Genomic DNA, 21,732 nt, shown 5'->3' on the forward strand with positions numbered 1-21,732 from the left:
AGAGACAGGGTTGGAGGCTATGTTTGACTCTTGTTCTAAAATAACGATCATTAATGGCAAAGAATTTGAAAGGGTGTCCAAAGGTAAACTCAATTTGAGTAAAATGGATGTAAGGCCGGGAGGCTATGGTGGGCAACCCATCAACATGAAGGGTTATTTCTGGGGCACTGTAAGCTACAAGGACAGGTTGACCGTCTCTAAGATTTATGTATCCAAAGAGGGGGATAACATACTGGGGTGGCAGGCCCAAAAAGAACTAGGCGTTTACCTCAACCCCAACAAAACCCCCCAGATCCTGGTGCAAGAAGTAGGTGAGACGCAGGGAAGCATATAAGTAGAGTTTAAGGAAGTGTTCAGTGAGGAACTAGGCTGCCTAAAAAAAAAACTATTCCCACAGGATAAGATTGAAGGAGCATGTAGTGCCAGTAGTAGCAAGAGTGAGAAACCTTCCCATAACGATTCAGGAGGCGGTCAGAGCTGAACTAGAGAAGCTGTGCAACCTAGGGTTCATAGAACCTGCGGAGGCAACGGAGTGGCTGGCGCCGATTGTCGCAGAAAGGAAGAAAGATGGTTCGGTCCATCTATGCATTGACCTCAGGGCATTGAACAAAGAAGTCGTGGTCGACAAGTTTCCGCTGCCTAATATCACGCAAATGATGAGCATGTTGGAAGGAGCAAAAGTATTCTCGACGTTGGATCTGACCTCGGCTTACTTTCAAATCAAGCTTCATGATGACTCGCAGGAACTTACGGCGTTTGTCACACCAATTGGTGCTTTCAAGTTTAAAAGAATGCCATTCGGTCAAGTCTCGGCCGCAGCGGTATTTCAAAGAATTATGGGCAGTATTCTCAGAGGCATTCCTGGTGTCTTGTGCTATCAAAACGACGTACTGGTCTTAGGCGCGGACAACAAGCATTATGATGGAAGATTGAGACAGTTGCTGGTGAGGTTCAGAGAGCAGGGCCTCACTGTGAAGAGAGAAGAGTGCAGGATTGGCTGCAAAGAGTTAGACTTCTTGGGGCACAAAGTAACACCAGAAGAATTTCGCCCCAAAGCTGAACTCCAAAACACCATAACCAGTTTGGCCCCACCAAAGAACAGAGAGGAGATAAAATCGTTTATGGGAATGCTGGAGTTCTACAGCAAGTTTGTGCAGAATTTCGATGGCAGGACTTATGCCATATGCCATTTGCTCAAGAGGGACGTGGTGTTCAGTTGGGATGAAGAGTGCCAGAAGGAATTCGAAGATGTGAGGAGAGCACCAGCTGAGGCACCAAGCCTCAAAGCATTCATACCAAGCAGTAAGACGGTGGTGACAACTGATGCAAGCTCTAAAGGACTTGGGGGAGTTCTCACAAAGTGGGAGAGAATGGCGAAGAAACCATAGCCTTCGCATCGAGATCCCTTCGGAAGTCCGAGGTCAATTTCTCAGTAATAGAGAAGGTGGCCTTGGCGGTACACTGGGCTATGAACAAGTTCCGAGACTTCGTCTGGGGAACAAAGTTCAACCTGAGAACAGACCCCAAGCCATTGGTCGAAGTATTCAACAAAAAAGGGCTCAACGCGGTTTCAAGCAGAATCAGACGTTGGGTTGTAAGCCTACAGGAGCACACTTTCGAGGTTGAATACATGCCGGGGACAAGGAATCTCGCGGCTGACTGCCTCTCACGCCTCGTAGGGGAAACGAAGGAAGCAGAGGCAGGCGAGGAGAACGAGGAAGATAAGGACGAGGCAGAAGCAGAAAAAGTTTGTGTAATCAGCCAAGAGGCCGTTGGAGAAGAAAGCAGGAAAGAGGCCCTTAAACCAGATGATCTGTTGATGGATGTGTGTGTGAGGGTAAAAGGGAATTGGAAGCACGAAGACAAACAAAACGAGACACTACGCCCTTTCTGGGTGATCAGGAATGAATTGTCTGTCACGGACGAATGTCTTTTCCGTGGCACGAGATTGATCCCGCCCAAAACCCTGAGGGAATATCTAGTGGATTTGGCCCATGAAGGACACCTGGGAATCACCAAGACGAAACAGAGGATGCGGGGAGACTACTGGTGGCCCAGCATGGACAATGAGATTGAGAGGAGAGTAAGAGACTGCATACCATGCACTATCAGTGACAAGTTATTGAAACAGCACACACCTCCCATGCAAGGTAGACCACACCCGTCGGGCCTGGGGAAGAAGTGGCATTGGACATAATAGGTCCGGTGACGAGTGAAATTCGCACTCCTTACATCTTAGTGCTCCTAGACCTATATTCTAGATGGCCAGAGGTGAAGATAGTATCTGAGATCACCACCAAAGTGGTCATTGAGTTCTTGCAAGAACTATTCCTCAGGGAAGGTCTACCCAGTAGTCTATTGATAGACAATGGGGTACAACTATGCTCAAAAGAAATGAAAGACTTTCTCGAGAATAATGGGATCGAACACAAACGCTGCGCATTGTACCACCCCGAGACCAACGGAATGGTTTAGCGGTTCAACAAAACTATCAAGGAGAGCATCCAGCTAGCAAGAACAAATGGACTAAATTGGAAGGAAGTGATAGGGAAAGGACGAGAAGCCTACCGCCTGACCCCTCACCAAACAACTGGGGTCACTCCTTTTGAACTGCTCCTGGCAAGAATGCCCAACATGAAGCTTTCACCGGGGTGGATGGGGTGGCACAAAGGGTGGACAGGACACTCTAGAGAGTCACGAAGATTGGACAAGGAGTGCAAAGACATGATAGACAGAAAAAACAGGTTTGACAAACTACACTCCGTAAAAGAGACAGGATTCAAGGTAGGAGACGTAGTAAAAATCAGAGCACCAACAGGCAGAGTGAGTTGGTCAGAATTTACCAAACCCACAAGAATTGTCAAATTGTTTAAAAATGCTGTGAAAACTCAGGAGGGGAAGATCTGGAACCTGGGAAGAGTTGTAGGATACCACTCCCCTCCAGAAAACAGAGACAATAAGGCCAGGAGGGAAGACAATCTCAGGGGTTACCTGCCCGTGAGGAAGCGTCTTGGGGAATGCTCCCCGCAGTACTAGCCAAAGGGTAGTTAGTCACCCAAAACACCTAGAGCAATATGTTACCATGTACAGTGCAACCAATGTTCTCATGTTTCTCATATGTGTTGTTTTTCTTGAGTTGTGCAGGGAAGGGGGATGTGTGGTATCTTCCACATGTAGGGGGAAAGCTTATCCAAGCCACGATACCTCTTTCCCTACGATCGCTTTGGAACACACAGAGGTGACATCACTTAGAATGTCACGGGTAGCGGCGTTCTAAGGCGAGCGCAATGGAAGTTGTCGGTTGGCGCTGGTAGCGAGTCAGCTGTGGCTGGGGTCTTTCATTTACTGCTTGTGAATTATATTAATAAAGCTGTTGGGTAACCATGACTTCTGCGTCCACTTCAGTTATTACCATACTACACTGCCCTTGCCCCCACTTGAATCCAGGACCAAGAAGTAGACTCCAAGTATGTCAAATGTCAAAGGTTCTTATATGGCGCCTTATCACCGCAAGGTCTCAAGGCGCTTGCTTTGGGAACCCGTCCCGGCTTTTTCCCTGTGAGATAACCCCTACTGGGCATCCCCAAGGTGAAAGCTAGGCCTCCCGACGTGGGGGGGGGGGGCGTAGTGGAGATTAAGCAAGCTATTGCCCAGAGTTGCAGAGTGTGAACCCGTGATTCGAGTAGGCACCGAAGCGAGAATTATCGAGTCCGTGGACATTTGGGCTCAAGACCCTTCCGCGTCGGGAATTGAACCCTGGTCCCGGGTCTGACCTCTCCTTCGGGGTCTGCCTCCTCTAACCAGTGAGCCACACTTGGTTGTGCTCCTGTGTAGCTACAAGAACACAACAAGCTGCAAAAGGCTTCTTCCCTGGTGTTCCCAACTGACCAGTCACAATTGTACATCGACTGAACCTGCTGGTGGCCTCTGCTAAAGTAATTAAAAACCGCTAAGTGCTGACCCTGGGGTTCTGGGTCCCTTGGCTGTGTCTAGCTGGACTTCATCAACAATCTCTGAAAAGTTGGAATTTAAAACAACTTTAGACTTCCGGATCTCTGGAGCATTAGTACCAATCACCCATGGCACATCCTCACTGGAAAAGAAATCATGTTGGGTCCGCTCTGTTCTCTTTACCACTCGAAAAACCTGTTAGCGGACTCTAACTTCGGTGTGACCTTCCCAAATCTAGTCTGCAGTTTTGTGCCACTAAAAGATTAAAAGCTCTAAAATAGAGACAAAATTTGAATGAAGAAATCTTGACTGGAAGAAGTTGAAAAAAGTATTCGATTGACCACCGGACCTTTTGGGACATAAAGTTTGAACTTTTCCCACCCAACCTTTACCGCCAAAACCAACAGCTTCAGCAGAACCTCATCCAACAGCTATCCAGCTTCAAGAAAACGTCCTCAGAGACATGCTGCAGCCTTGCCCCACTGAAGAATTATGACTTCAATTTCAGAGTCCTAAAGTAACATTTTCGACTGGGGTTTAACTATGTTGCATTGCAGATGGATTTAAATTGCACGAGGTTCCAGTCACCAGTGAATAGTGACTACTGATTGGCACTTTGCTTTTTCTTGGCCCTTTTTCTCCTAAATATTTTAAAAATCATATCTCTGGTTCCCCTGTTTGGATTTTTCTTTTATTGATGTTATTTTGCTCATTACATTTGTCTTTATTTTCATAAAACGGAGTGGGATTTTATTGTTTGTGTTTTTGAGTTCTTACCACTTTTGGGTACTTTTAAATGCTTTACACATTGTCTCTAAGTTAATCCTGTCTTCCCTGTGCCATAGCTATTAAGGAGTGAGTCAAGAATTAAATTACTGAAACGTTTTGCCTGGACCCAACAGATTAGTGTTTTTGTTACTTGTGGTGGACTACCATTCACCCTAATTAACAATTCTCTTTCTTATATTTCCATTTCTGGTTCTCACACAAGAATATTCAAGAAGCCTATTTGTAGCCGTATCTTTAAAACACATTCTGAAATACACTGGAAGATGACAAAATTGTGCTGAAGTAACAGTCAAGTAGAGAAGAATCTGTCACCCGGGGAAACTAACTCTCTATCTTAAATATTACTGCAATATTGCACCTTGAATGGAGTGAAAATATCTTATGCATCTTCAAAACACAGTGAATCACTATAGACTTTGGTAAAGTACCTTTTGCATGTAAATTTCCCGACATTCATATAATAGACAACTTATTAATTTGTGGTAATAAAGTGCATAGCATTTAATATATTCTTGGATATACTTTACCATATTTCGCCAGAAGATGCCACATAATCAATGTGGTACAGGATAGTTTTATTTTCCCTGGCTGGCAGGACTCATACTCCCAAATTCTAATTCCAATAAAGGAGGATTATGGGTCATAGCTTCACAATGGGAAGGGCTGGCAGGAGAGGGCCAACTGCTTAGGATTGAGCAAGGCTAGCCCAAGACATTGTGGCAATCCTTAGGAAGGGTATGCTTGCAAGGGTCAGCATGCTTGCATTTCCAAGTGCTGGTAGCAGCAGATTGCGTGTCATATCTCTGCAATTTGAAGGGTCGGCATAATAGGACCAAGCACCTAGGAACCAGAAAGGCTAGCCGAAAGCATTGTGGCCAGCGGTAATGTGGAAGAATTTGCTTGCAGGGTTCAGCATATGTGCATTTTCTAGTGCTGATGAAAGCAGACTGCGGGTCTTACATCTGCAATGCACAGGGCAATCATGATGGGGCAGAGGGTCCAGAAATCAACAAGGCTAACTACAGATATAATGCCCAGCTTTAAATGTATAAGGAATAGTCCAAAATGTTCCCTGCAATATACCTGTATGCCCCTTATTGAATGAACAATGCAGGCAAAGGCTCTGCATTCCTAGATCAAAGCAAAGTTGCAGAACCCAATAAACTCATTCAACCTACTTTGCTGGATGGAGCCAGAATTCAGAGGGGTTTGATTAAGAGTTGTCCAGGTCAGTACATTACATCAATTGGCTACTATTGATTTAGTTCAAAGGTCTTTGGCTAGATATGAGAGGAAAATAAATGGGCTGAAGGGGTAGAGTGGGAATAGAATAAACAAAGGTGCTTGAAAGGAAAGTTAACTTGCTGACGCATATATGAAAAAAATATATATTTTCACAAGACTCACAGATTAGAGTAAAACTGAGCTACGATAAAGTAAACATTCCCTGTTGCTATCCCAACAAATAATGGAAGCAGAATAAGTCTCTAGTCCCTACATCATTTATTTTTACCCTGAAATGTTATTACCTTGCAACAATAAAAGTTGAAACTGTTCTGGTAGGATGCCTCATTATGTACACTAGCAAGAGCAAGAGTTTCTGGGATCCACAAAAAATACTGGATGAGCATGGAGGAGTGGGGACAGTAGGGTAACACCAGCAAACCCATTTTTGTTTGCGCTGTCATGGCTACAACCTACCAATAACTTCATCCCCCACCCTTGCATGTGCAGGGTGACCCTCAAACTGGAGTCTGAACTACATCTAACTAGAGCTTGCCTGACTGGTGCTCGTTTGCCTTTGAGAGCCTTCCAGATTCGGATAGGGGTTTGGGTGTGAACCCCCAATCAAATGTTGTCTTCCTTAAGCCTAGCAGGAGTAGGTGGAATCTGGCCCTTTTAATGTTTGTGTGGTTGCTGCATATTTTGCCAGCCTTTATTTGCCCTCCCACATCTTTCCTCCTTCCTGAAGATAATTTGTTCCTCAGCACACAGTGTGAGATAACCTAAATTAAATAAAGTAAAACTGTGCACGGCTACTGCTTTGTCACTAATTCCCATTCTTGTTTTTTTATATTCTCTACTCACTGGAGTAATCTCAACCTGGCGCATGTCGCTGTATTGATTACTGGGCATTCTCTGATTACCCCCATTTCGATGTTTGGACACTCAGCATCCACTGCCCCTGCAGCTGTGCTGATTAGTCATTATTCTTTTTATAATTTGTGTGTCTTTCTCTCGCATACCCTCACCCATCACACCTCTATTAGCCGAGTCCAATAACATGATAACTGGGCGTTTGTGGTCATCATGCACAACATAACAACACCTCGCTGTAGGCTCAAAACAAAAACAGCATCCTCCCAATAACACATTCTAGACGGTGTAGCTTGCTGACTGTGGTTTGGGGGCTTCAGCTCTCCACACACGGATAGTAAGTGCTATGCAAATGCTAGAAATTAATTCAATAGAATACAATATTGAATTGTAATTTCCTGTTACTGATAGGTACAAAGTACCTTCAACTTACTGACAAAATAATATTTAAATTGACCAGTATTAACAGTCTTAGAAGACTGCTTTTATCTTTTTACGATAACAGTAATGTGCAATGAAAAACGAGGATCCTATCCACTAAGGGCCTTATTTATGAAGGTCTTGCGCTGCCGGTGCGTCACTTTTAAAATGGGAAAAAGTGACGCACTAGCGGCGCAAGGCTTTCATAAATAAGGCCCTAAATGCTTAGCCCACCCGCCTCCTTTAGAGATGGGCAGACCTTAAGTTTTTCATTAATGGAGACCCTGTTTTCACCGCTGAGGAAATGCTTGATCTTATGCTCCAACAAAATAACGGACATTTCTCCACTAACCCTATTTAGGGTTTACAGTGTAATTACTTTCAGTTTTGTCTGTCATCACCAGGAATGTAGGGAAAAAAAACAATATGCCCCCAACATTTTTGGAGAAAACTCTCCTTGGTGTGGGGTCCTCCATTTTTTGTTTTCCTGAAACAAACTCCTGCTTTGGCGCTTTGCTTCTGTAAACTTCGTTAAATGGCTGTCAAAACTGACAACATTGAAAAGAACCACCAAGACCGTGGTTCCTTCTATTGCACATAAGTGACCGCTGGGCTGGTGGGTCATCTCTAAATTTGGAGGATGATGATAAGGTAATATCCTCTGCCATCCTGGCAGACAGAGTACCATCTACCAAACCTGAAATCCTGCACATGGACCCTTAATTTACCCCTTTGTACCAACTGTTTTGTGCAATGAACACAGCACATCCTAATGTCAAGACAGTACTATGCATAACATGAAAAAACATAACAAAATACCATTGTATAACATAGCATATAATAACATACCACTGCAGCATGAAAACCAGCTCAAGGGAACAATAAATCATGACATAATTGGTATAAATAGTGTATAATGAAATGGAAGTTGGCTAACTATGTTTTACAAGGCTTTGTCCATCTCAGCTAGCTTTTTCCCTTCTAGCACTGCAGGCTCAAAATTGCTTTGTAAATACTAGGGGCGTGCAAAATCTGTCTAATTTGCATTCGCATTATTACACTACATTTTGAAAAAATTATGTGACATTAAACGAAATACACAATATTTTACAGTGAAATGCATTCTGACATCCATTTTGGATACAAGGATGCATTTTGAGCTGAAGAAAATACAACAAATAAGACAGACGCAGCTACTCGTGTTCTTTGTTCATGGTGCTACAGTCTGGTGGTACAAACATTTTGCTGCAAACTGCACATAATTGTGCAACTTGGCAGCATCGCGTAATTTGGGAATTTTGTATAACAGGTGTAATCCAAAATTCTGAAATTACGTTTTTACACCTCAGATTTTGCGAGATGATTCTGGTGTAACAGAAATATCGCCCAGCTCTAGTAATGCATGAGTAATCCAACCAGGTCATTATTCTCTGGCTGATTCTGTTTACCAGAAGAAATTCTGTAAGCAACTATCTTGACTGCTCACTTACCTCTTTTTTCTCCTTAGGAAAACGGCTTTGTCTTGGAGACAGTATGGCTAAGATGGAACTCTTTCTGTTTTTCGTCACCATCCTCCAGAACTTCAGTCTTCACTCTCCTGTCAATCAAAAAGATATGGACATCAATCCAAGGATGACGGGCTTTGCAAACCAACCACTGCCTTATGAGATCTCTTTCATCCCTCGCTGAACTAGAGTCAAAAACGCCTTAAAGACCGGCTGGCAAATCGGTCTACTGTAATGGGATTTGACATGTTAACCCGTTGATTAGGGAGTCGCTATTATTATATTACTCTCTCACAGGCCAGATCATTAACTGCACCAATCCCCTGTAATGTTGCCCTTATTCTAGATCCTGTCGTGAAAGTTTGTGGTTACAATTGCACTTGTGATCAATGCAAACAACATTTGAACTGATTTTCCAGGCCCAACACAAGATTTTGTACTAGCTGGTTGTTGCAAATGTCATCTCAAATCTAGTCCCTAGGAGACTGGTAGAAGGTAAATGTGACTGTTACTGGTACAGTTTATATAATCTGGTTCATATTATTCATCAGGTGAACCCTGATTTAGACCCTCATTAAAAGTGATCCAGTTTTATCTGTGATAGTCATCGCGCACAATAAAAACCCACACCAAGGTGAACAGAACATATTGTGCGGGATAATTATTGCCTAATACGCGGTTTGTCCTTTTAATGGGGCATAACATGCAAATTATTGCACCAAAATCAGCATGTCCCAATATATACCATGGGGCAGATTTACAGGAAACTGATGCATCTATAGAGATGCATCAGTTTCCCTTTGCCTGCTTGAAACCCCCTTGTGCCACTATAGATGTGCCGTAGTTACAATACAGAGCACTATGGGGCAAGGATTAACAGATGCGTCAGAAATTCTGACGCATCTGTTGGCGGAAAAGTCACGCAATGCTGGAGTCCTGTCGCAAGCACCACGCAACTCCAGCAATGCGTGTTGCGACCTATTCCCAATACACTGCGTCACTCCTTACGCCTGCTTAAAGCAGGCATAAGGTTTTGACTCAGTGGGGTCCTTAAAGTCACGCAGTGAAATCTTGTATATTTCACCGCTTCACTTTTACGAGGCCTTCCTGTGTGGGAATGCCCACCCTGCATACATTATAACTGACGCAGGTATAATGTGACGCATGGTTTTACAACGTAACGCATCTCCCTAGATGCGTCACGTTGTAAATTTGCAGCATTTTTTATGATGCCATTGCATCACAAAAGTGACGCAACGGCTGTGCAAAAGTGTTGCAAGGGGCTTGTAAATCTGCCCCCATGCATTTTCATCTGATAAATATCGGCAACTCTGACCTGCTGAAAGTTGTCTGAGTGGGGGCGTGGAGGGGGCCACTTTTATCACATCCTGGTGCCCTGGAAAACGCATCATTCTGATATGTTCTATTATAGGGATTACCACACAAATAAGCTGGTATCAGGCCACTCGTAACAAGCGCCAAAGTTGGTAAAATGACCAGCAGGCTGTCTGACACCTTTTTAGAACTATAGTCCATAAAACGGTTATCTTCACGACACAGAATCAGAAAAAAAACTGCATATCTACATTTTCTAATTAAGAAATGTACAGTAGATTGTGCAATTTTGAGATCCCGTTTGTTCACTGCTCAATACAATGGAGTAATACCACATTTGGTCACAGATTACAGTGAATGATTAACAAAAATACGGTGAATGATTTCTGCAAGCAAGAAAGAGTTGGTATACATTGTGATGCTTCATCATTTTGTGGTTACTACTAGCACAACATTGCTTGAGTTCATTTCAACATGCGAAGTAGTCGTGCAGGCACCTGCAGTGATTGCACATATAAACGCAGTAAATCTACTCATGCGTAGTTTTCCTGCATGCATTGATGATATACAGCATATGCTCAGAACTACTGAACATCAGCAGGTCAAAAATGCAAACACAGGGTTATAATTCTCTAGGATCCAGTGTGTGGTGTTCCAAGACCCAAAGAAGAGCGCCATTACTGCCCAGTGACATCATGGCATCACCCGTCGATAATGGGGCAGGATGGCAAAGAAACGGGCAGAGCATAAGGGGGCACATTTTCCAAGACTTTTTGCCACCGCAAAGTCTTGCTAAGGGGCACAAAGCCGTTAAAGAGTATTTACTTTCCAGTACAAAAGTTTTGGTGCTCCAGAAAAGTGCTGTTATTTTAGTGCAATTTGTACATAACATTGCTTTGTGTGTCTTTACGTCACGGGGTATTACATGGGTGGCATTTAGGCATTCAAGTGCCAGCACTAACCAACAAAACTATAGGGCATATTATCAAGGGGGTTTATCTCCACTTGTTTGGCTTTAAAAGCCAAGAAAGCGGAGATAAAATTATCTCCCTATTACCTAGCTGTCGCTAACACCAGTTAGCGACAGCTAGTAGGAGATAGCGACCATCTTGGGCCCCACTTTGCATGTCAGTGATATTTATCACTAATGACATGCAAAGTGGGCGTGCCAAGATGTTAGCTACTGGAAACAGTCGCTAACATCGCTATCTCCTATTACCAACTTTTGGAGATATTCGCGCTAAGCGCGAATATCTCCAAAAGCTAACACCTGCCCTGAGCAGTTCTTAGCCATGTTATCCAATGGGAGGTGGATAACATGGCTAAGAGCATTAGCTCGGTAATGTATGAATATCGCTGACTTTTCAGCGATATTCATGCATTGCGGCCGTTTTTTATCGCATTTGCGATAAACCTTGATAATAGCAAGGTTTATCTGCGATAATTTCTGGCGATGCTTAGCGTAAAAAAATTAGTTGCTAAGCATCGTTAGCGATACATATCGCTTAACGTTGGTAATATGCCCCATATATCCTAAACTTGTGAGACACGACTTCGCATAAAAAATAACGCCACCTTAAAGCAGGCTCAAAGTTGGAGAAATGTATTTATGTCTCCAAACAGTTCACAAAGTGCATGCGAGCTGCACCGTGCAGCTCACATCGAATATGAGAACTGTTCTAAAAATTGCATACTTCACGATAACAAAAAAGAAGGGGTATTATAGAAAAGAGCGGTCCAGCATACATCCTCCGTAAGCAATATTGAATAAATCTTAAGTGTGCAGTTCCGAAAAATAAACCGATATGACCCCACTTGGGCATCAGGACTTGTCTTCGGTCACAGAGAATTTAGCATGCGAAGGTCTACTGCCAATGAAATTGTAATGTCTATTATAAAGTAAAACAGACATTATTTTCAGGACACTATATAATTATACCGGACGGCAGATCAGGGGAGAGGGAGTATAGGTAACAAAATGGACCCTGGAGGGTTTTGGTGTCCTCGTGCTGATTAAATGCTGGTTATTTGGGGGCATTGTAACCAGAGTAGATTGGCATGATCAGGCAAAAAACCCAATATAAATACCATGAATTCTGAAATGATGAGGGTATCTTGACTAATGTGAATGCCTATTCAATGACTGAAGTCATAAATAGATACTTTACTAACATATAGTGTAATTTTATCACTAAGAGGGACCAGTGAATTTCATCACTCAGACCCTAGTTCAGCCCAGGGCTGTAGGGCTCATATTTGACGACTGAATGTCTCCAGGTGTACAGATGGCTTAAAAGAACTGCGGCATAGAGTCCCCACATGGGTCACATTGGGCATTGCAGTGCCCAGCCACGAGGAGCACTGCCTAATGATGAAGCATGCCACCTTGGAGGGTGAGGGAAGATGTTATCTAGACAGCTGTATCAGTTAGCCAGTATTCAGTGCGTTGCCAGCTGTCAGTTAGATATAAGTCTTCTGGCAAACAAATGCCAGTCAGCCAGATCCATGGCAGAAAATGGGCAGCGCCCATACACACTGTTCCAGACTCCACTCACTGTCAGTATGGATGTGCTCCTGGACCTTTAAACTAAAGATATGGTGCAAGTCGTCAATGTTATGTAATTTTTCTTGACAGAAAATGATGGCACTTCACTGTACTTCACAGCCGACTAGCCACCTGAGGCTGAGCTTACCTCACCTGTACCTACCCATCCAGCTAGCACCTATAAATTGCTAATTGCTACAACACGGTCAGTTGCTGAAAATCAAAAGTCCATACTGTTCAACAGATAGGAACACGTGCTGATAAAGCCAGGCATTGTTAAGGTTCTGCCCATGATTAATACTAGCATACAAAACAGGAACAAAGGCATCCAGAAGCCATATGAGGACAGGAGAGCGATGCAGGTAGCAGCTGGGACAATTCATATTTTGTGGTAACTAATTTCGCAATCATCTGCCAGATGGCTGAGTGCAATCTGACAATCAGAAAACATTTGCTAACCATACAAAACCTCTTGAACAGTGCAACACTCAGCACTTTCGTTAGAAAGAACAGTTTGACATTTACTCAACAATTATCATCACCGTCCCCATCCATAGAGCCTCACAATCTTTCCATAAAGGCTCAAGAATGTCCTCACACATGTTAGGTCTCCCTTTGACATTTCTAAGATTTTCTACTAAGAACAAAATGATGTCTATAGCAAAGAACTGTAGTCCTTTCATTGGGATTCACATGGTGTAAGATCATTGCAAATGATCAATGGTTAAGTGCAAGTTATACAGATGATAGAATGATTTGAATGATTTGTTTTTTTATATTGGTAGCTGCGAAATTAGATCATGAGGAATATTTATTGGATATGTTAGAGTTAGGGAGGATGTACTATGATTGTGCTGCACATGTTTGTGTTGAAACAATAAAGACCTTGGCGATAAAGGCTTTTTCTTGATGTTCAGAATTATGGATTCATTTTCTCTACAACTTGTTTTCTGCTCAGTTGCAGCCTTGCTCAGACTTTTCTGGGTAAGTTGAAAATCCCGTAGCAGATCAAGACATAATTAAACAACTGGATTCCGCCTTCGATGGAGGTTTCAGACCATACACCCTGACTCCAATAATTATATGGCTTCACCAGTCAGAAGCGCCACAGGCCGTCAGGCCAGTTGTTGAGCGCTTCACTTGAAAAGACCTAAAAACTTGGGGGAGGGGGGTTCAAGATTGGGAGTACAGGCCATGGCAGTGCATGCTGGGGGACTCCGACCTCTGTAAGATTTCATGTGTGTCTCGACAGAACTTGGGACACAGCAGGCAAAGTGGCATTCGTTAACAGATAGATGGAGGCCATGCACTTCTGCTGAGTAATGTTCATCGTCTCTCTGCCTTCGCATACCTATCTTGTGCAGATCTCTGGGTTGTCACTCACTGTTTACTTCAAAACATAGCAGCCTCATTACATTCTGCAGTGTGGTGCTCCCACGTTGAGGTCAGGCAGCTTTTGGGTGATGTATCATTCTGTTGTATGCAGTATGGGTACACACACATCCAAGTCTGTTTCTGTGCCCATCCATCACAACTCAGGTGTCACACGTGGGACTCTGCCATTTTAAGGTCAGACAGCAGTTTCCCCCTCCAGGGCCACCCCAACCCAGTCTGCTACAGCCAATGATCATGAGAACTTGTTCAGCACGAAAGTGGCCATGGGGCCACATTTCTGAGAGTGCACTACACTTGCATCCATGTTCCTGGCACCACACTTGACGCTCAACTGTAAGGCAGAATGGTCCTGCGTCTCTGCCCCACTAACCTCAGGCTGGTGAGCTTTAAAGCTCATATCGTTTCCCCCTCGAGCCCCCTCACTTGTTGCTGCATGCTGGTTCCGTCGGGGGGAGTCCTGGCTGGGTAAATGTGCAGGGAGAGCACCAGAGCTATGCTCCGCCTATCCCTGCCAGGCCTCCAGATTGCCCAACTGCAATCCGGTGTCATCTAGCTGACTGGGGGCTGATCACATTCTCCGAAGGGTGTCCCTATCTCTGGCCCTCCTATGCTGCTCTTATCACCATGTAACACGTCAGAAAAAGGCCCCTACCCAAGACTTTGCTCTCGGCTTACAGTGGAGCCCTCATGGATTACGTCCACTCGGCCAACTTGGTTGGCCACAATTCCCCCTATATTAATAAATAATGCCCTGGGGAGGTGGGGCTCCAAAAGCCATAGGGTGGAGGTCCCATGTGCCCCCTACTTTTTAAAAAAAAAATGCCCCTGGGACCTGGTCCACCTGCGGGCTTTTTTCAAAAGAAGCGTTGGAGCCTGTGCATGCTTTTTATCCACAGGAGTCATGAATCCGGCCGTGATTCCCACTGAACATTTTTTTAAACATATTTTTTTGCCCTGGCGAGGTGCCAGAGGTATCCCAGGACCAGGCCTATGGGGTCAGAGTATTACTACCCTTCCCCCTTTTCTTTTTTTAAACGAGTTTTTGGCAGCCCATCAGTTATAAGCAAGGGGACTGTCGGATTTATACCAAATAACAAAAAGCTCTCTTTCTGGACCAAGAGTTAGCTTTCTGCCAGAATTTGTGTAATTCTGTCCAACGGTTCAGGCTGTCTAAAATCTCTATGGGAATTAACATGGGAAACACACTTTTTGTACCCCCCCCTTTTTCCTAGCCCCCGCTTGATGGATCAACTGAAAACTTTCCGTGCACAACTAAAAACACGAGCACACTTTTTTCAGGATGATTTTGTGAAGATGGATCAACAGGTGCCAAGGATATAGGCATGTCAGAAAACACTTTTTCTGTGGAAACATGGTCCTAACTATACCTACGTACTTGCAATCACCAGTAGGAGATATATATATAGATATATATATTCACTGAAAAAACCATAGGTTTTACAAACATTATAGTTAGGAATTAGCATTTAAAAAACCTAGCAAATTCATTGAAAAAAACATAGGTTTTACACACGTTATAGTTAGGAATTAGTATTTAAAAAACCTAGCAAATTCATTGAAAAAACCATAGGTTTTCTAACAGTTATAGTTAGCTGGACAATTTACTCATACAAAACCATTGAAATTCCCACGTTATAGTTAGTTGTACTCACTATAACTGGCGCGCCCGCAAAGCACTGCTAATGACGTCACATATTACATCACTCATGACATAGTCAGTGACATCACTCGACATCACTGATGACATCTCAAATGACATCACTGATGACATCATCCTTGTGAAAAAATAACTCTTTTTAGAGAATTGAATGAGTTCTGAAAAGAACTGTTTTTTTTTCTTTTGTTGTTTTATATTTTTTTTGAAAAAAATTCAGGAACTGCAACAAGGAAACTGTTCAACCGGAACAAAATTAATGAAAAATAGAAAAAAAATGATCTCCTTTCAGAGCATTTATGACTCTGAATCCTGCGTTCAATTAGATTCAGGCTCTGTTCTCCATAAACAATAATATCAAAACATTTGTTGCACCGCATATGCACATGTGCCAAATATGGCCTACCATCCATTTCTGCTGTTGCTGGCGATGGAGGTGGAGCTGTAGATGTGCTGGCCACAGCTGGAGGAATCTGCTGGGCCAGAACTCTTGTGGCTGCTTGGGCATATTGCACAGGGTGCACATTTTTTACATGTCTTAACATGGTATGGATAGAAAAGGAGTATTTTTTAAGAGGGTTTCTCCTTGAAAGAACAGTACCACAAAGGGTACACGTTACTTTAGGGGCATTTACCTTTTTTTGATGCTCAGGAAAAGTAAAAAACTTCCAAATAAAAGAAGATTTCCCTTTCTTAGGTGACTGACGATATTCCATGTGGGAGTCAGAAGAAGAAGATGATGTTTCTTGTCTTTCTGCCATCCTGTTCTTTCTTCTGCCTCCAGCTCCAAAAAGGGTCCTTCTTCCAGGAGAATAAAGCAAATAGTGAGGGAAATGGGTGGGCTTTTGAAGATTCTAGATCTGTAACTAATATTAACCAATCAAAAATGTTGTTTTTGAGTCACATGACTTGACTTATTTTTTTTAAAATTCAATTGTGAGGTGCGCGACCTTTTTAAAAAAGGGGTTTTTGCCCGTCGGAGTTGTTTAGGGACCCCCTGAGAAACTCTAGGGGGTCAGGGACTGTCTATGTTTCCTCCTTTTCACGTTTTGAAACTTTTATGTAAATCGAGTAAAACGCCATTTTAACCCGATGTGCGCGACCGGGTGCGCGCACCCCACAACTTTATAAAAAAAAATAAAGGATTTTTTGGGCCTTGGGGGTCCTTAATGGACCCCCTGAGAATACCTAGAGGGTCAGGGAGTGTTTACCAAGCCTCCTTCTCACGTTTTGAAACTTTTATGTAAATCGAGTTGAACGCCATTTTGAGACGGGGTGGTTTTTTGACCCGTCGAGATTCTTCTGGAACCCCTTGAGAAGGTCTAGGAGGTCAGGGTGTCTCTACCTTGCCTCCTTTTTACGTTTTGAAACTTTTATGAAAATCGGGCAAAACGCCATTTTAAAGCGATGTGCGCGACCGGGTGCGCGCACCCGAGCGCGCACGTTAAGTCATGTGACACGAAAACAACACTTTTCATTGGTTCATAGTAGTTTCAGCTCTAGAATCTTCAGGAACCACACCCACTTCCCTCACTATCTGTCTTACTCTCATGGGAGAAGGAGCCTTTTTGAAGTTTCCAGAGAATTTTCTGAAATGGCTGCAAGACAGGATTCTTCTTCTGAATCTGGGGAAGATTATCAGCTTCCACAAAGAAAAGGCAAGAAATCTTTTATATGGACATTTTTTACGTTTCCTGAAGGACTTAAAAAAGTGAATGCATGGGGGCGTGGCCAACTGCCGAGCATGGTGGCAGCCTGATCCGGGAGCTCCCCGCAGCATAACGGCCCTTAAGTAAAATCCTTCATATATCCGTTCCATCGCCTGCCCGAAGTAGCGGCTCTGACTCCAGAACCTGTGCGGCACACTCCGGTCCGATCCCGAAGCAAATCGGAGACCGGGAACTGCTCCGTTCACCACTCCCGACCTGCGGCCTGCGCCTGCCTGGAGGCACCGGCCTTGCGTGCGGAGGGGGTCCCGGCGGAAGTGCGCCCTGTCCGGACTCGGCGGAGTGGACGCCCCCCGCCCTCCCCCCCCTCCTTGTGGTTCATCGGCGAGGGTCTCTCCGACCCTGCACGTTACACCTGGCAGCCCCTGGGTAACAGCGGCACCCTGAACTACTGGACTAGGCGGACTGGAGGTGAGATCTACAGAGTACGCAGTCCGCGACCCTGCAACGCCGGCGGCCGCCATCTTGGGTGCACGGCCGGCACAGTTCTCCTGAGGCCGGACGGCTCGCACTGAGGGAGGTGACGTCTCTGTGTGGGAGCGCCTGTACTTGACTCCCCGCCGATGGTTGACGGGGGAAGAAAAATACCCTAAGCCCCTGGCTCCTGACACGTTTGCCCGCGGTGAATCCGGCCGGAAGGGACTAGCGCCTGGAAAACGCGCGACACCTCCCGCACTGAAGACGCCGTGCCATAGCTGCTGAGGCGCATCAACCGGCTCTGGGGTGAGGGGCTTGCCACCGCTCCGACGCAATTGCACTTTAATAGCCGCTTGGCCCTGCACTATATGATCATTCAGCACAAGCGCTCTCTAAACAAGTGAGGGGGCCGACCTCTGTACCACGCTGACGAGGCACTCTCTGACCAGGCAGTGGTTGGACCGGGTGAAAGACATTCTACTGGGCACGATATCTACAGTCCGGTCTATAGCTGAGGACGTTGTGTGGAGCGGTCTGGGGTCCTGACACCGGCTCGGACAGACCTGATTGTATACCCCGCCCCGGACCTGCGGAATCAGCCCCGCGGCTAGTTGAATTGTGGTGCCCCAGGGGCCCCTACACTCGGCCCCCCCGTAATCCAGAAATTCCACGCCATGGCGGGTAAGGGGACTAGGAGCACATCGACACAGGCTAAACTAGATAAATTCGCCTACTCACAACACGGACACCCCCAGGCGAGTGGGCGGCATTCTGCGGGCTCTCCTCCGGACGCGGAAGGGGCCAAAAAAGTGACTCTGGAAGATGTAATGAGAACCCTCACGGCGGTGCAGACGACGGTGGGGTCCATCTCCTCAGAAGTTACCCTATTGCGGGCGGACCTCCAGAAAATGTCGGAAAGGGTGTCCCAGGTTGAAGTGGTAACGAAAGCGCTGGTGGAAGACACTTCAGACTTGCAAGCAGCAATGGAGCGCATGGAAAAAGTCAATAAACAACTACAGGAAAAGCTCGACGACCAAGAAGGACGCTCCAGGAGGAACAACATACGCATCCTTGGCCTACCGGAAACAGAGGGGAAGGGTGCGATGGACTTATACGTCGAGGACCTTATCAAAAATGAACTGCGACCGAAAGGCCTATCTAACTTTTTCTCAGTCGAAAGGGCACACCGAGTACCTGGCGGAACGCCCAAACCTGGGGCCACGCCGAGACCTGTACGGGCCAGGCTTTTTAATTTTAGAGACAGAGACGCAATCCTACAGACGGCCAGGAATTCACCGCCTGTAAAAATCCAGAACTCGACTCTGGCCTTCTTTCCGGACTATACGGCAGAGGTGGCCAGGCGCCGGAAGTCCTTCACTGAGATCAAAAAGGCCCTGCAAGATAAAGACCTGCAATACTCGATGCTGTTCCCCGCCAAACTGCGGATTGTGGCCGAGGGAAAGGCTTGGTTCTTCGACAACCCGGAGGTGGCACGAGACTGGCTCGACGGATGGCGACAGGTGGGGCATCCCCGGCGCCCACGGAGAGACCGACAAGATCACCACAGCGGCGGACCGACGGAGCAGAGGCCCGTGAATCCTTCCCGCGGGGAAGGTGACGCAGAACTGGGATCGGATTTGGAAAGAGACCCATTTGAGTCGGGACAGCCGGCTGACATTTGAGTAAAGCATTGCCGACCCGTTCACGTCTTTGGAACATATTGAACTCTGGAGTTGGCGGAGCTGAGTAGGGTAGGCATCGGCCGGTGCCTGTAGGGGACTCACCAACCCCACGTGCAAGTAAGATAGTTGGGGACGGGATTAAGCACTCTGCCAAGTTGGGGATGCGGGCGGGGTATTGTCCGTGGTGCAGGGGAGCAGGGAGGTGGGAGGGAAGAGGACTTAGGTTGTTCTTGTTCTTGTTCTTTATGTACACGTTTTTGGTTCTAGTCATTACTCACTTCACATATCATGCATCCATCCTAGATGGCGGCACGCTCCTTGACAGCATCGCTCACTACACACGCTCTGAAGCCACCCTGGGCCATAGCATGCTCCTCGTTATCATCACGCTGGTCACCAACACATTGCTGATGATACTCTCGCCACGATCCCATGGCTAATTTACTTCAGACACCACCCGCTGGAAACGCCGCAGTAATGGTGGGAGTGCCCCCTCTGCGCATGCTCACATGGAACGTCAGGGGGTTGGGTGACAAAATAAAGAGGGGCCTGGTGCTGCAGGCTATTAAACGACAGGGCCCAGATTTGGTTCTGCTCCAGGAAACACACCTTACGGGTACAACATGCAAAGCGCTTGATAGGCGCGGATACAAGATGGCGATGCATGCAGATTTCACTTCAGGGTCCAGGGGGACGGGAATACTTCTGAAGAAATCGTCACCCTTTCTACTCACGCACCACACTACAGACAACCAGGGGTGCTTCGCAGCGATCCATGGCCAATGGGAGGGTAAACCGCTTAATGTGATATCAGTCTACATTCCCCCGGCACTACACTCCGTGACGTTACCTGCACTGGGTAAATTCCTGCTGGACCTTCCTGAGGGTGACACAATCATTGGGGGGGACCTGAATGCCATCATGGACTCGGCGTTGGACGCCTTTCCCACTAGAGCCCGCTCAAGGGGACCTTCACCTCTTCCTGAATTTTTAGAAGCGTTGGGCATTGTAGATATATGGCGACATTTACGTCCCACAGCAACCCAGTACACCTTTTACTCTGCAGTCCACAATAGCCTGTCTCGCATTGACTACTTTTTGTTCCTGGGGGGGGATTGGGCACGGTTGACACGATCGACATTCTACCCAGGGGTATATCTGACCACTCGCCAGTCACTCTCACCCTTACTACTGGGGAACAAAAATGCGCGAGGATCTACCCCATTTATCCGAATTATCTAAAGATTCCTAAATTGAGACGAAAATTGAAACTAGCAACGACACAATACTTTACGGAGAATGGTGGCTCAGTGTCCTCCCCGTCGATTCTATGGGAGGCCTACAAGGCCGTCCTGCGAGGGGTGGCAATTACAGCTATTACGGGACACAAGCGTGATTCCCGGAAGGAGCTCACAGAACTAGAATTAGCACTCCACGATGCCAACACGGCGCACATGGCGGACCCTTCCCCGGCTAGGACACACACGCTAAAATTACGACAGCAGCAGTACCAGGCATACCTGAGAACGACCGAGAAGGGCTACATGGCAAACACCAAACATAGGATTTATGAAGTGGGCGACAAGGCGGGGAAAATGCTGGCGTGGCTGGATAGGAGAGAGGGAGGCGCGAGGGGAATTAGGAGGCTCATTAGTACTGACGGCCGCGTACTAACACACCCAGAAGACATAGTGCACGCTTTGGCACGTCATTTCCACACAATATACACACCGGAACGCGTCGTCACTGCCCAACTGGCGGCGGCGTCGCTAGAGGACATTGTCCTCCCCGGCATACAGCCGGAGGCTGCACAAGAGTTAGAAGCAGATCCTTCAGAAGAAGAAATCCAATTGGCGATACATTCACTACAATCGGGCAAAGCCCTGGGACCTAACGGACTTCCGGTGGAATGGTATAAGTCGATGGCGTCAGACCTCAGTGGTCCCCTGCGGGACATGTACCTGGACAGTAGGGAACGGGCTGAACTGCCATTGGATCAACGTACGGCCACGATCGTGGCTATACCTAAACCAGGTAAACCCCCGGAGGACTGTACCTCATATCGCCCGATATCATTGTTAAATGTGGAAGCCAAAATACTGGCTAAACTTCTGGCCAGCCGCCTGATGCCACACTTGAGTACCCTGATCCACCCCGACCAGTCAGGCTTTATGCCCCATAGGAGCACGGCACT

At 45.9% G+C, this 21,732-nt stretch overlaps 1 protein-coding gene across 1 annotated transcript in view; it reads left to right on the plus strand.

Annotated features, from left to right (window-relative positions):
* The window catches only part of LOC144781942 (cytochrome P450 2G1-like), a 410,077-nt gene extending 400,985 nt beyond the window's left edge, over positions 1-9,092 (plus strand). The window contains exon 9 of the mRNA XM_078661035.1: positions 8,765-9,092. Within this exon, the coding sequence (XP_078517161.1) occupies positions 8,765-8,946 (182 nt within the window). The 3' untranslated portion in view covers positions 8,947-9,092. The remainder of the gene's footprint in view (positions 1-8,764) is intronic.
* The last annotated feature ends 12,640 nt before the right edge of the window (positions 9,093-21,732 follow it).

The sequence above is a fragment of the Lissotriton helveticus genome, chromosome 9, assembly GCF_964261635.1.
Source record: "Lissotriton helveticus chromosome 9, aLisHel1.1, whole genome shotgun sequence".
In the NCBI taxonomy this organism is placed as follows: Eukaryota; Metazoa; Chordata; class Amphibia; order Caudata; family Salamandridae; genus Lissotriton; species Lissotriton helveticus.